This window comes from Macaca nemestrina, chromosome 1 (genome assembly GCF_043159975.1).
Source record: "Macaca nemestrina isolate mMacNem1 chromosome 1, mMacNem.hap1, whole genome shotgun sequence".
NCBI classification, from domain to species: domain Eukaryota; kingdom Metazoa; phylum Chordata; class Mammalia; order Primates; family Cercopithecidae; genus Macaca; species Macaca nemestrina.
In genome coordinates this window covers 139671874-139687169 of record NC_092125.1, presented here as the reverse complement: position 1 = coordinate 139687169, position 15296 = coordinate 139671874, and the positions used below count along the sequence as shown (strand labels likewise).

At 48.1% G+C, this 15296-nt stretch overlaps 1 protein-coding gene across 6 annotated transcripts in view; it reads right to left on the bottom strand.

The window, feature by feature from the left end:
• LOC105485405 (BCAR3 adaptor protein, NSP family member) overlaps positions 1 to 15296 on the bottom strand; it is a 289503-nt gene that overhangs the window by 45021 nt on the left and 229186 nt on the right. The window contains exon 1 of one of the 6 annotated variants that reach the window (XM_011747745.3): positions 8173 to 9341. The exons of the other annotated variants lie outside the window; for them this stretch is intronic. Within the exon in view, the coding sequence (XP_011746047.2) occupies positions 8173 to 8256 (84 nt within the window). The 5' untranslated portion in view covers positions 8257 to 9341. Of the gene's footprint in view, positions 1 to 8172; positions 9342 to 15296 lie in introns of those variants that run through there. 6 annotated transcript variants of the gene reach the window in all.

The window sequence follows — 15296 nt, the reverse complement described above, 5'->3', positions numbered from 1 at the left end:
CCTACATGTCATGCAAAGAAATGGAGAACCAGAAACTGGACTTAAAGACACAAGATACTCAACCCAATATAACTCAGATCTCATGAGTCCATACAGCATTCCTGTGAGCTAAATAGTGAGCAAGAATGTTTACATCTCACAAGAAAATAGGGTGGTGGTAGGGACAGAAAGGAAGAGACAGGTGAGAGTGGCGTTTAGAAGGTAATATCATGAAGACTTACTCATTGATTACATGTGGAAAATGAATAGGAAGAAGGGGCATGGGCATTCCAGAAAGATGACTGAGCCACCAACATCCAATAAAAATGCACGAGGGCATAGTGGGTTTGTGGAAGAAGATGTAGAACTAAGGTCTGCTGGGCCATCTGGATGGAGTCACTTACCAGGCCATGGGGTCCAGGTGCTATGGACATAGGTTGACTGGAGAGCCTAGCTGGAGAACAACGGCTTGGGAGTCCTTAATATAGAGGGGTATTCTATCCCACCTTTCACCAAAGAGATGTGATACAGCATGAGAAGAGGGCTGGGGGAGGCTTTTCAGAGGCTGACTAGAAAGAGAAACCCAAGAAGACAGTAGGACTGGACAGGAAGGATGCAGGAGAACAAATAGAATGCAGTGTCCTGGAGGTTGAGAGAGAAGATTTCAGGAAGAAATGGTCAACATTGTCAAGTGCTGCAGAGAGTTCCAATCATACCAGAATTGGACAGCATCTGCTGCACTTGGCAATGTGCAGGTCACTGGTGGCATAAAGGGGGCTGAGTGGCCGATGGAAAGGGAGGGAGTAAAGACTGTGTTATATAAGTGAGAGTTTATGCATGTATGATATACAGAGGGACCTAATAGACACTGGGGACTCCAAAAGAGGGGAGGAGGGATGGGGAGTGAGGGGTTGACAAATTACCCATTGGTACAATGTTCATTATTTGGGTGGTGGGTTCACTGGAAGCTCAAATCCCACCACTATGCAATATATCCATGTACAAACCTGCACATGCAGCCCCTGCTCAGTATTTTTAAAAAGACTGTGTTAACCAGCTTTGGGGTAGAGGAAGATGGGGACTAGAAAGGACAGCATGGAAATGAGGAGGGTTTTTAACATGGGGAAGACCACAGCATGTTTCTAAGTGGAAACACAATCTCGTTGTGAGTGTTAGAAGGACAAGGTCTGAAGTGAAGGTGGAGGAAAGAAAATTAGGGTGAACTGAGCTAGGACAAGCAGGATGGATGGGAGGCTTCAGGGGCCCAGGGAGGACACAGGCATGAGTTAGGGGGATGGATGCTGCTGCTGCTCCCCAAACTCATCCCACACATAGAGTCCAACACTCAAGCTCTCACTCACTCTGCATCCAAGCCACTTGCTGGGTCCCCACTGCCCTTAAAAAAAAAAAAAATAAAAATAAAAGGCCCAGCATGCTCTGTTCCCCAACCGCCTCTACGGGCTCATCTCGTTCCACTCCTCAGCTTTAGCCTGAAGCTCCCGTAGAGGAAGCTCTTTCCCTCTCCTATGCCTTTTGTACCTATGGCTCCTACAGTGTTATCTCCTCCAGGAAGTCCCCTGATCCAGGGCTGTGTTAAAGACCTCTCCCTGGATCTCACCATAGGCTGTGCATCCTTCCTGCCTTTGCACCCACCATAAAGCACAGTGTAAGCTGCTTGTATCTCCATCTGCCCACCAGACACAGCAGAGCTCCTTCAGGCGGAACATTCACCTCGTCTTACCCCTCCTAGTAGGCCTTCAATGCACATGCTAGGGGTAGGCTGGGGAAGGGTGATGAATCAATGGCTTCTTCTTCTTTTTTTTTTTTTTTTTTTGAGACAGAGTCTCGCTCTGTCGCCCAGGCTGGAGTGCAGTGGCCGGATCTCAGCTCACTACAAGCTCCGCCTCCCAGGTGCCCGCCACCTCGCCTGGCTAATTTTTTGTATTTTTTTAGTAGAGATGGGGTTTCACCGTGTTATTAGCCAGGATGGTCTCGATCTCCTGACCTTGTGATCCGCCCGTCTCGGCCTCCCAAAGTGCTGGGATTACAGGCTTGAGCCACCGCGCCCGGCCCATCAATGGCTTCTGAGTCAGAGGCTGCATGGATAGTTCCTCAAATCCCATCTTACTGAGAATCCAGATTTTACTTATCAGTTCTTTGTACGTAACTATTTTTGTAAAAGCACACATATATCTAGAGTAGACACTGGGGAGAGTTCTTCTCCACAAGAACTACAAGACATGAAACATAGCACTTTCATGAGCTAGAAAGAAAAATTGGCCATAATATTCTCATGGCCAGAGCCAGATTCCAACAGTAGCTCCTGGCCTGTGGACACACACTGGAAATACAGCTGAGGCTAGAGATGGTGTCCAACCTCCTGAGGCTCTCCTTTCCTTCCCCACCAGGACAGGCTGAGTCTCCTCTGCTGTTCCTGGGGACACCCAAGATATCCATCAGCTAAAAGGCCCCCAAGCTATCGCTGACAACATCTTTAAACCCGGCAACAGGACTGGGTCCCGTGTGTACTGCTGACCTCTCGCACGGGCTGTGCGGAGAGACCTTTGTGGTCGAAGCACACCGAGCCTCCAGCGTCCTCCTCAGTGTTTAGCACGGCCCATCCCTCTGCAGTCCTGGAGGTGCTGAACTCACTAACAGAATTTTCCCAAGATCCCAATCCCGTCTCTGCTTCCCACTTAGGTCTCTCCAACAAAAACAAGGTTTTGGCCAGGATCCCAGCTCCAGGGTCTGCTAGGGAACCGGGCGGGTGCTGGGACATAGCCTCTGTCAAGCATGTCTTTCCCCTGATATTGAAACCAGATCCCACCCAACCAGATGCCAATGGAATGCATTTAAGCCTCTTTCAAAAAGCTACACTGTCCTTTCTTTTGGGAGGGCTGGAGAGATAAGTGAGCAACTAGCAGCCGCCACGAGGAGGGGCTGAGTTACTTGGAAAGATGTTTCCTGCAAGGCTTCTTCCACCTTGCGCAGCTCGTGCTGATGGTGCATCTGCCTTACTGACAAAGGCACTTAGGGCCATCGTCAATGCTGGGATGTGTCACCATTCCCCAAGCTGTCACAGTAACAGACAGACAAAGGACCAGCCACAGGGAAGATGCGCAGGGCCTCTGCTCCAACACACACACGCGCCACCACAGAAAGACAGTTCACACGAAACCAAGCTCCAGGGGCCCAGCGCTCTAGGATGGGCAGACGTGACTCCTCAGGCTGTACTACGGATTCCAAGAGGCTCCAGAAATTATTTTCAGGGCAGGGGAAATGACTTTAAAGGAAAACAAAAAAGAAACAATACTACATAGCACTTCCTAGCTACAAACATAGTCGAATATAAGTCTAGGAAAGCACACGCCTAACATCCCTACCTTCTAACTGTGGCTGCTCACTGACAAGACCATGGCCACTGGACTTAAGGCCTGGTTAGCGGAGACTTACTGATTCATCTATCCACAGGCACCACACCCCAACCTCTCTATCTGCACTCCTTCAGAAAGGTGGTCTTTCTGCCCTTGCAAGGTAATTCCCGTCTATTAGGTTCCTCTGACACAGGCACCTCGATCTTCCTCAGGCGCAAACATTGATGAAGTGACGAGTTTCAGCTCTTTTGTTCTCTGCCCACAAAAATACCTAAATAAGTTACTAACAATCAGAGACACAAGGGGCCAGAAGAGGTGGGGGTTTGTTTTCATTGCCAGCCCCAGAAATGTGGCCCATTGTGTTTTTTACCAAGTTCTTCCTTTAGCTCACCAGGGACCTGGGGGCAGGACTGCCAGCGGCTGCTCCCTGCGCTCCCCTTCCAGGCTGGTGCCTCCCTGTTCGCCCACACCTGGGTACTCCACGTCTCTACACTTTGTGTGTGCTCCTCTCTCTACGAAGAAGGCCAATTCTCCTCTTTTTCTGGATAACTTTGACTAATTCACCAGACTCAGCAGAGGCTGTCCCTCCCTGCAGGAGGCTGTCCCTGATCCTCCCCACTCCAGCCCCATCTATGCCAGGCATGTGCCTCCAGGGAGCCACAGCACCCTCTAAGGAGAGCAACACCAAATCAGTGATAACCGATCGTTTCCTTCAACCAGAGGTAAATGTCGGCAGAATGCCTGCCAGGCATGATATTACAGCAGAGCTCCCCACTGGACCAATGACTCCCACTGGGTCCCCAGCACCGACATATCCGAGGTACCACAACTGGCGACTGCTGAGCTGAACTGGGGATGCAATGGGATGAAAGCCAATGGGGAAATGTACCTCAAATACTTATTAACCCCTGGTATGGGAGGCCTGGCTGCTAGGATTATTCCTAGATCCTCTGTGACTTCTCTGACCATGTCACACACTAACCTTCCCAGTGAACCTTCTGCTCTGACCAGGTCTGGCCTACTGCACTCCTGCAAATGCCAGTGGCTCTTCTATCTCTGAGCCACTTGGTCTGCTGCTCCCCCAGGCTGAAATGCCTTCCCTATGCCATTCTTTTCTTTGTGCGTCCAAATCCCCAGTTATTTAAAAAAGGAGAACATTTTAAAAGGTGTTACCTGTTCTTAAAAACAAACAAACAACAACAACAACAAAAAACAGTCCTGGCCGGGCGCGGTGGCTCACGCCTGTAATCCTAGCACTTTGGGAGGCCGAGGCGGGCGGATCACAAGGTCAGGAGATCGAGACCATCCTGGCTAACATGATGAAATCCCGTCTCTACTAAAAATACAAAAAAATTAGCCAGGCGTGGTGGCAGCTGCCTGTAGTCCCAGCTACTTGGGAGGCTGAGGCAGGAGAATGGCGTGAACCCGGGAGGTGGAGCTTGCAGTGAACCAAGATTGTGCCATGCGCTTCAGCCTGGGCAACAGAGCAAGACTCTGTCTCAAAAAAAAAAAACAAAAAAACAACAGTCCCACATCCTCCCTGAAGCTTTCCTAAAAACTATGGCTCACACTGTTCTCTCCCAACTGAACTGCAAAATAAAGTATTAACATACTCAATATCATCTTGTTTTAGGCATCAATTGTCTTAATATAGTACCGTAGAAAGAAAACTAGTGGCCAAGCACAGTGCCTCACGCCTGTAATCCTAGCACTTTGGGAGGCCGAGGCGGGCAGGCCATCTGAGGTCAGGAGTTCGAGACGAGCATGGCCAACATGGTGAAACCCTGTCTCTACTAAAAACACCAAAAATTAGCCAGGCGTGGTGGTGGGTGCCTGTAATGTAACCTCTGCCTTCTCCTGTCGCAGGTTGCAGTGAGCCGAGATCACGCCATTGCACTCCAGCCTGGGCAACTCGGTCTCAAAAAAAAAAAAGAGCACTAGGCTTCGGCCCAGAAAATCTGATTTCTATTCCTGGTTCCCGACGAAATGATTCTGGGCAGGCTGTTTCTCTGAACCTCGGTGTCTCCTCTGTGGAAAGGGGAAATTATTGCCCTGCTCACCTCACAGAGCTGATTTTCAGACTCCAGTGAGAGAAAGTTGTCGAAGTCTTCATAGCATATAGAGTTTGTTTTCAGACTCCAATGAGACAAGATGTGAAAGAACTCATACATTTGAAAGTCTTTTACAAACGTAATGAAGGGATATTATGACCTAATCATATTCTTGTGGTAAGTCTTTGAAGGCAGGAACCATACCTCAATTCTCATTTATTGCCCCACACCTCCCACCAATCCCTCCCCACCTAACAGAGGGCTTATGCATGGAAGGGCTACATTCAATATCCATGGACTTTAGAACTTGAATGTGTCTGTTAATGTTATGATCTGGAATATCTCCATTACAAGCTTCTTTCCATTGGGCTTAAACAAAACATACTTTTATCTTTTTTCCCCCAGAAAAAAAATCCAGTAGTCTTTTATGTAATGGCTGTCTACTGTGAACCCCTTCGGGATATTAAAATCATGACCTTCAACATGGCTGGAACATCTTGTATTTGGCCCCAACTCTGTGAGAGCCAGCACATCCCTGATCCTTCTCTCCATTTTGGGCTTCCCATTTAATTCCTTCCCAAGGTCTTTATACACAAGTCCGTATGAGGCCTCTAAATACATCCTAAATTCTGTAAGACCTCTGCAAATAAGATCTTACTCTCTGAAAACACCTGTATAACCATTCTCCTATGTAAGGAGGGAGCCTCTATATTTTTAGTTTTCTTCCCATACAGCAAACACTATTAATACCATCATACTTTCTCCAGAGATGATATGGATTAGACCAAATGGAAAGTTACCATGGCTACCGCAGTGTTATTTTTGGTATGAGAAATTCATGCCAAGAGAAGCAGTATACATGGTCAAGAACTGGAGCTTTATTTCCTCTTTGCTATCAGGCAATCAATCCCAATTTAATTTTGAAACTCTAATTGCAACGGAAACTAATTATGAGCAGCAAGATCTGAAACCCCTAATTAAAGTGGGAGTCAATAAAGCGACTCGGCATTATCAATTGGGGCACCACTGGCAGGATGGGGGATGAGGTACAAGCAGATTTCTTTCCCAAGTAACTAGCTAAGCAAAACAAAACAGGGAGACTCATCTTGAGGGTACAGTTGGGGAACCCTAAGTTGGGACCAAGGGCTGCAGTTTCCAGTGAGTGAGCAGGTCAGGCCTTCTCTCTGTGCTATGAAGACTTCGACAAACTGGGAATAGAGTAGGAAGTCCAGGTGGAAAGAAGGGTGTTTCTACCAATAGTCAACCACTAACAGTGCCCACGGTGGAGAGGCAGAGAGTGGACAAGCTGAAGGACAGCTGCATCTGACTACCCCATATATTAAGTGGCCTTTTCTATAGATTATGCAGCCTGGGGGCCGTAAGTGCAGAAAAACAGGTACCCAAACAGAAACTCATCCCTCAGACCCAGATATTTTAGGCTGACTCCCTCATACACTCAATGCTGAGTTGCACTTTACTGAATTAGCAGAAGTTGGCTTGTGGAAGGACTTCTATTAGCGTGAAACCCACTGCCAATCCCTGAAGTGCACCATACCCTTTGGGACCTCCCAGTCTATCTTGGAAGCTTTAAAATACTGTTAATGGCATGACTTCATCTGCCCCACACTTGAACGATCCATATTTAGGCCAGAAACCACATGGACCTCGCATCACTCCACTGGGCTCCAGGAGAGAAAGGGGCTCAAGTCGGGAAGGGAATGCTTCTAACCAATGATTAATTACTCATCCTCTGTCAAATTTATTGACAAAGGGACAAAAATGAACACTCCTACCAGGGAGCAAAATCAGTGGAAGCTCACCCTTTTCCCACTCTGTATATTTTTATACAGAAAGGTTTTCTCCCACTAACAGGTAGTTTTCCTGATTTTTTAAAAAGCGTATTGAGAAGAAAGAAGCAGAACATCATAACCCTGTTGCAGCCTTTTCAAAGGTAATGAATAAGCCAGTCCCACAGGAGAGGGAGCTCTGCTTCAGGGTGGGAAGCATTCCTTAAGAGCTTTCAGAGTCCAATTTCCCAGGAATAAACGAGGTCCGCAGTCAGGCTGGGGCCGACAGGCTTTTTCCAAGGCAGACAAACCCCAAGATCCACGAAAGCCTATATTAATCTTAATTCCTAGTGCGTCACAGGCAGGCAACATAGAACACAGGCCTCATCTTGAATTAGCCAAAGGAGGTTCTCTGAATAAAGATAGTGTATTGACATATTACACAAAGCTCTTGGCACTGGTGTCTTATAACAAATGTTAAAATGTGAGCAGTAAAGACAACAGTTCTGAACCCTGAGATGTTTTGAAACCTGGCTGCAATTTGAAAGGAAATATTGTGTGGCTTCTGTACATTATGTATATTATTGATATGTAATGGACCAGCAGGATAAACAGAGAAAAGGGCTCCGCCACCTTGCGTTCATTAGAAATGAAGGAAGAGAAGCAAAGAGAGAAAGAAGAAAAATTGCTCTGTCTTACTGAGTTACTTTAGTATAAAGTTTCAGCCTATGGAGAACTGAAAGTGTCCTGAAAAACAGCTTCAGCCCAAAACAGACAAGAAGCGCCGATCTGTGCCACTGGGCTCTGCTTCCAGGGAAGGTACACCACTAGGGGCTCTTGAAGACCCATCAGTCAAAGAAAGCACCTCTGTTTTTATAATCAGCAAGCTGCAAACTTTTATCTATTGCCCTTTAGGAAACTAATGCTTTCAGGGTCCCCCAAAAGACTGACAGATGTACTTTATTTCCAAACCAAACCTACCTTGACTCCAATGAAAGACTTGCGGTGATAGAAGCAGCACAGAGCTGCTGAGAAGGCGTGGAAAGCACTGCATTCCTTAGGCATCTTTCGGTCTTCAGTCCCGGGGACCACACACTGTCTTCGCGGTTAAAAGAAAGGGGGCTTCGGATGTTAAAGCCCTAGCCCACCACAGCAGCTGTGCTGCTTCTGCCCAGAAGTCAGGGAAGTCGGCAGCCGGGGGAGTGAGTCGGCTCCTTCTCCCAGGCTAGTCTGGGACTTTTCCCCTCTGCTGAAGCCAATACGATCCACTCGCTCAATTCTCGCAGGCTGGTGTCCAGCCTGCCATGCACACAGTGCCAGAAATTCTCATGTGACCAGACTTGCTTTCTGATGAAATTCTAACCCCTCTTAGAAGAGGCCTTGGGCTTTAGCTGTCCCCTCAATTTAGAGACCAGGCAGAAATCATTAGCAGCCCCTCTCCCCCAACCCAGCATTTCCTTCTGGGACTGAACTGTACCATGCCACCTGCTCCTAGTGGTTCTGTTTGCTTGTCACTCCAGCAACCAGAGGTTTAAGGAAGCAGGGCAAGTTGTACATTCACACTACCTTGTTATGAACAGAGGCTCCTTTGAGGAAAGGAGGTGGCCTAAAAGTGACTTTCCCTAGGAGCAATCTTAGATGTCCTAAGTAACCCAGGCAGGATCCCTGTCCTCACTCTCCCAAGCCCACCTCCAGAGCTGTTTATTTTTAATTAAGATGCTCCTGGCAGCCAGTTTGCAGCTGATAACGTTGGCATAGTCATCACTACTGGCAAAGCAATATTGCCTTTTGGTGTTTAATTAGCAAGTCTGTCAGCAAACACCCTAAGCGCCCTATGCCCTCCCACCTGGCTGTGCAGCCTGTTGGGAGGATGGGGCCCATGTACCCACTTCTGACTCAACTGTTTGTCCTACACTCTCCTTTAAATCCTTCACTTTAATTACTCATCGCCACTCTGATTACCCACTTTGCGTAACCTAGATCCTGCACACAAACCTCGCATCCAACGCAGCCAAGCAAGGCCCTCCTGGATTCCCTGCAATCTGAGGCCTCTACCCCTACCAAGAGCCGCATAACACCTTCAGGGAAAACTAACTGCTTTTCCTCTTTCATTCCAGTTATAGCGGATACTCAACGAGTCTTTTTTTTTTTTTTTTTTTTAATCAAATCCAGGCTTCTGCCTGTAGCTCTTCCTCTCTTATCCTACTGCTCCATATATTAACTTTTTGTGGCTTCAGTCTCAAATATGGAATGTGTCCTGAAGCTTTCTAAAACTTCACACAGGCAGAAACTTGTAATGAGGAAGAAACAGGACCTATTCAGTCCAGAAAGGAACAATACCAGATGAGGCATGAGGGAGGTATGAGAAATATCCAACGGGATTAGCGTCAAATCCTCAGAAGACCTTGGGCTAGGTCCTTTGGACTAGGTCAAGTCTGCCTACAAAAATAGGGAATTGTTCTGGGCCCAGTGAGCAGGTGTGGAGATCCACAGTCTCGCACCCATGCAAGGACAAGGGCCCGTTCTAATCAACGTGTCAACATGGGGATGGAGAAGCTAAGTGAGGCTCTATTGCCACAGGCGATGACTTCCTTTCTGCTTTCCTCCCTCACTCCTTCTCCTCTCTGACTCTGGAGGTCTGGTGTACAGTCCTGAGGACTCCTGGGCCACAGAAAGTCCACCAGAGAACCTAGAAGGCAGCACCAAGGTGGCAGAACTCAGACGGGTTTTCTGAGCTGGAAGAGCCCTTGAAGACTGTCTGGTCAGTGGGACCCTACTGTCCTCCAAGGTCCAGTACTGCATCTGCGAGGAAGCGTTTTCTGGCTTGCCCTCGTTTCCATTAGATGGGGTTCAAAGGGTAAGTCCGTGTGAGCAGCCAGGCCCAGGCCCCAGCAGTTCTGTGGGCATGACTCATCAATCAGGCCATTAGCCACCACAAAAGGGGCCATTTTCACCTGGTATTCTCCTTGGAGAGCAAATAACAATTCCTCCAAGCTAAAAACCTCCCCAAGAGGCTAGACAGGCACCATCCCAGGCCTGGGAAAAGGGAGGGGAGCAGTGCCTGAAATCCTGCACAGAAATTCGTGAGATTAGTCAGCCAAGAGATTCTGAAGCCCAGACACCCTTCCCCCAGAAATCGTGAATGAAATGCATTCCTGAAAGTAATATGCAAATAACTCAGACATGTAAATCACATAGAATTACGAATAAAGTGCTCCAGAGCCAGGGTAAAAACAAAACCAAAGACACTCAGGTCACTGTGGAATCACAGCTCTTGTTACCTGAGGATTTCTCTGTTTATTCTAAGAAATATCTCCAAAATACTCAAAGAATTTGTTCCACCAGGATTAAATCATGACTAATCTTATTAGGTAACTGTTTCCTAAGCATCTTTTATTTTTATTTCACACCAAAAACAATTTCTGAAGCAGCACTCAAAGGTTTTCATCAATTTTCTCCTGAAACGGTCAAGGAGAGAGACTAAAATAATGTGTTGTTTTTGTAACTAAAGATGATAATTGCAGGCATTCTCAAAGTGCCCTTCACTGACTTGTTAAACTTTAAAACGTTGCCTATTTACGCCGATCAATTCCTCCCATTCTCCCCACAATGATTACTCTATTCCAGTTACAAGGAAATACAGGACCAGACCCGTGTACCACTCAGCAGAGAACAAAGGGCTAGGGACTCCAACCTCAGACTGCAGAACTTGGTATCTGATCACACAGAAACACAAATAGATTTTTTAAATGTTTTATAATTAAACCTGTTACTCACACAGCCCCGTTAAGGGGCTGTGACCTGGGGCACTGGGCCACTTTCTGATGATCTGGTACATGGGATTTGGGACTCATCAAATTTGGATGCAGGGCTTTCTACACACCATGACCCTTTAGGGATAGGGGAGGGCATTTCTAAGGAATTCCCAGGGACTGAGGAAGGGAGGGACCCAGTCAGGCAGCTCTGAGCTCTGGAAAAGGTCCCACAGGGTGAACTCCACCGCCCCTCTCTGGCTGCCTGGAAGGCTCGCTCCTTTGCACCAAGGGAACACCTGTGATTAAAGCCATGGCTGGGAAGCCAGGTGGGTCCTTGAAGGAAACCTCCATTACCTCAGGTCAAATGTTGCCCACCCCCCAATTTACAAAGAGGGTTAACGCAGGCCAGAGGAAGACCCCTGCAGAAGCACTGCCCTCAATGCCAGTTTTTCCTTGGGCAGCCCTAATACTAACCTGCCCTATTTAGTAACCATGGAAACAGGAGCTGCCTGCCAGCCACATCAGCAGACACATGCTTCCTGTTGGCAGCAGCCCCTCAGCTGACAAGGGCCAAGAGAGTGAGTGCAGAGTCCTTTTCCCAAAGCGCCACGGCCCCCGCTAGAAGATCAGGCTCCCAGTGAGGTAGGCCCTCTCTCCAACAGGGCATGGAGGGAGACAGCACGAGAAAGATATGCCTGCCAAGTACCTGCTTTTCACTGTTTCAGCACATCTGGAACACAATACTGCCCATAGCCCCAAACCCTCCCCAAAGCAGCCCAGAATCAGGGCATCAAGCCTTACACGGAGGCACTCTTGGGCTCTGTCAAGCAGCCCCATGGACAGTGACTCTGCCCATGGCTAGAGGACAGTAACTCACCCCAGGCTTCAAGGCCTGGCTCGTTCCTGCCCAAAGTGACATCATTCGGGGTGACCACCAGTCATCACGATCAGAACAGCTCAAAACATCTTGTGGCAACTACTATGACCCTTTATCCTACTCCCTCTCCCCTAAAGATCAATGCTTTCTGGCTTTTTGCTTCCCCTAAACCCCAGTGATCTGGCTCCCCCGGTGAAAAAAGACAGCTTTAATGAGCTAGGGCCTGAGGCTGATGGAACCAGCTCCATCTTTCCTGGTGCCCTGGGAAGCAGGCAATGATTAGAATGGACCTTGCCCCACTCAGCACCAGCCTGGTGTCACGGTGAGGATACCCTCGGCAGACTCGGCTCCGTGGAGAGCAGTGTGGCAGATGCTTGGGAAGCCCTAGGCAGATAAGGAGGCAAGTTGATCCACAGCCCTGCTTCTCAAGACTTCCCCAGCACCCACCATGTCTCTGCCTGATTCTGAACAAATAAGCCAGGGGCTCACACACCTTCCCACAGAGTCAGAGGGCCTGAGGGAGAAGAGCTGAGAAACCGGGGAGGACAGGAGGAGAGGACTTTGCGCAAGAGGTCAGCTCCTCTTCCAGCCAGGCTCAGTCGCTACGGAAGCTGCCACAGACAGTTCTACACATTTCCCTATATGCAAATCTGATTGATTTCTTGTTCCAAAAGGGAATGCAAATGACACTCAGCGGGAGGAGGGCAGGCAACAATGCCTGCGCCCTCTGGCCCCCTTTGTGTATTGCTGTGGACAAGATGTTCACCTGCCCTGGTGAACACAGAGGGTGCATTCAGGAGTGTTTGCTGTACATATCCTGGTCTAACAGTTTCCCCAGATTCCTCAAGGGGATGAAAGAGTATGGCTGTCAAATGGTCTCTATCCGGAAGCAGTATTGATCTGCCTAGCACACAAACAAAGAGACTAAGTACAGTCTACACAGATTTCTCTCTGCTGGGCCTTCTGTCTTCCCTTACCAATCTCTGTTTCTCTAACTAGCTATTAAAATTGTATAACTGAGTAATGTGAAGCAAAATTAGGCACTGTGCCCTGTTTTGCTTTCTTAACTATCACACACAACTCTGCCCCATTCACCTCTCTACCACTACCACCTAGTTCCTGGTGTCACCCCAGAAATCTTATGCAAGCTCAATTTTCTGTTTTTAGCATTAAGGCAAAAATAAATAAAAGCAAAAGAAAAAAAGAACACATACAGGACATAATCCCAAGCTCTCAAATGGCAGACTCATTATCTGATGATCTTGGCCTTCTTTGAGATTCTATGAAAGTCATGGGCCCTCCTTCTAGAGCAAAAGACACATACTTGCAATGCTTTACAATTAGAACTTGTCCAACCCGCCTTACTATGTTGTTGTTCATTTTGTTCTGTTTTAGGCATTTAGCAGCCTGAAACCATGGGTGTTTTTTGTTGTTGTTGTTTTTAATTTTTTTTGAAACAGAATCTTGCTCTGTCACCCGGCTGGAGTGCAGTGGTGCAATCTCGGCTCACTGCAACCTCCACCTCCCAGGTTCAAGCAATTCTCCTGCCTCAGCCTCCCTCAGCTGGGACTACAGGCGCATGCCACCACGTCAATTTTTTTTTTTTAATTGTATTTTAGTAGAGACAGGGTTTCACCATGTTGGCCAGGATGGTCTCAATCTCCTGACCTCGTGATCCACCCACCTCAGCCTCCCAAAGTGCTGGGATTATAGGCGTGAGCCACTGCTCCTGGCTGAAGCCATGATTTTTAGTTTCTGTCTCTAGTGATAAGTGGAAAAGAGGGATGAAGAAGGGGCTTTACTGGTCCAACCAGAGACAGAAACTAAGAACCCCTTCTCCCTCTTGGACACCTCTGCTTCAAGGGATTCTTGTATCCACTGAAGCCCATCCATATACCCCTTGGAGTCTTATCCATCCAAGATGATTCATCACCAAGATTCCTTTTCTTCTACACTTACTATGCAAGCAATTACACCTGGAGCAATCACTTACTTCTCCTGCCATCTCAGCTCCTGGGTTTTCTTTGTTGTACACTTTTTTCTTTCCCTTTCCTTCCACTTTTGGTAGGCATGAGCTATGTAAGCAATAGGCAATGACCACAAAGCCCTTCAGAGGTCCCTCCCATGCAGAGTGCCATAAAAATGGGAGAGGGGCATCTGCGGGGCCCTCTGGAGGCCTTACCAGCCAGGAACAGCTGCCTCTCTCCCATCTCCACTGTGCCAGTTCTCTGTCTCACAAGCATCTCTGCAAAATGGCATCTTCCAAAACTGAGCTGTGAGACAAACATCTGCTTGTCTTCAAAATGGCTCTGTAATGCACCCCGGAGGTAGGAGGCTAGAAAGAGAGCCAGGATGGGTTCCAGTCTTTACCACTAGCTAGCTGGGTGACCTTGGGGGATTAACTTCTCTGAGCCTCAGTTTCCTCCCCAAACTTACCAAGTTATTGTGAGCATCAAGTGAGATATCACACGGGGGGCCTGGCACCCAACACACAGTAGGCACCAAACAAACGTGAGCTTCCTTCCCCCTTCGAAGGAAGGGACGACAAACCCCATGTTCCCCACTGTACTCACAGGGCACATACCCACCCACACACTGGGCTACAGGAACCACAAGAAGAGGGTGGACACCCACCCATGCCATGAGCCACTGACCACTGGCTGGCTCCCAGCTGGTACACTTAGGAGCTGGTATAATAAGGAGACTTTTAAGAGCTTTTAGCCTTAAAATATATGTTACTCATTAAATTTTAAAACTGCTTATTAAAATACCACATATGGTTTTAATCACACTTGCTCAGATGTCTCAGGATTTTCTACTCCAGAGTCTCTATCATGTTAGGAGCTAATAGGCAGCAGGTGTATCCACAGCATCTGCCCACATGACCCTAATCCAGGGAACTCCTGGGTTCATCCACAACTACCAGCTCTCCATGTACCATCCTTGTCTGAGCTAATCTGACTGGGGATCCTGTGGGCCCCCTCTGCCTATGGGGCCTGGGTGACACCCCTTCTTTCCCACTGCCTTGGGACCAAGCTGGTTGCAGAATTGGACTTCAACCTCAGTCCTGATTGGATGCCCTTCAGAATCCTCACTCCTCCAGCCCCACCTCCCCCTGCCCTGGCCCTGCAATTCAGCCCTGGGAACAGATCTCCCATGTGTGTTTAGCATCCCCAGAGAACCACCTCTCATATGCCGACTCCTTCATACTTCCCTGGCCTGTATTACTGGGTTGTCTGATAGTAACTAATTCTAGAACTACAACCATGTCTGCTATAGCTCCTCAGACGCTGTGACCCCTCTGTCCTCTCTAGACTTTTTCTCTGTGTCCTCCCAGATACTGCCTTCTGCCTAGATCTCCTTCTCTCAAGTCCCTAATGGCAGGAATCTGCCAGAGTTACAGTGCATTCTTCCAAAGCCACCCATCCCTATCTCCACCCAGAAAGGCTGCCAAGTGGCTGAGTGGATGAACC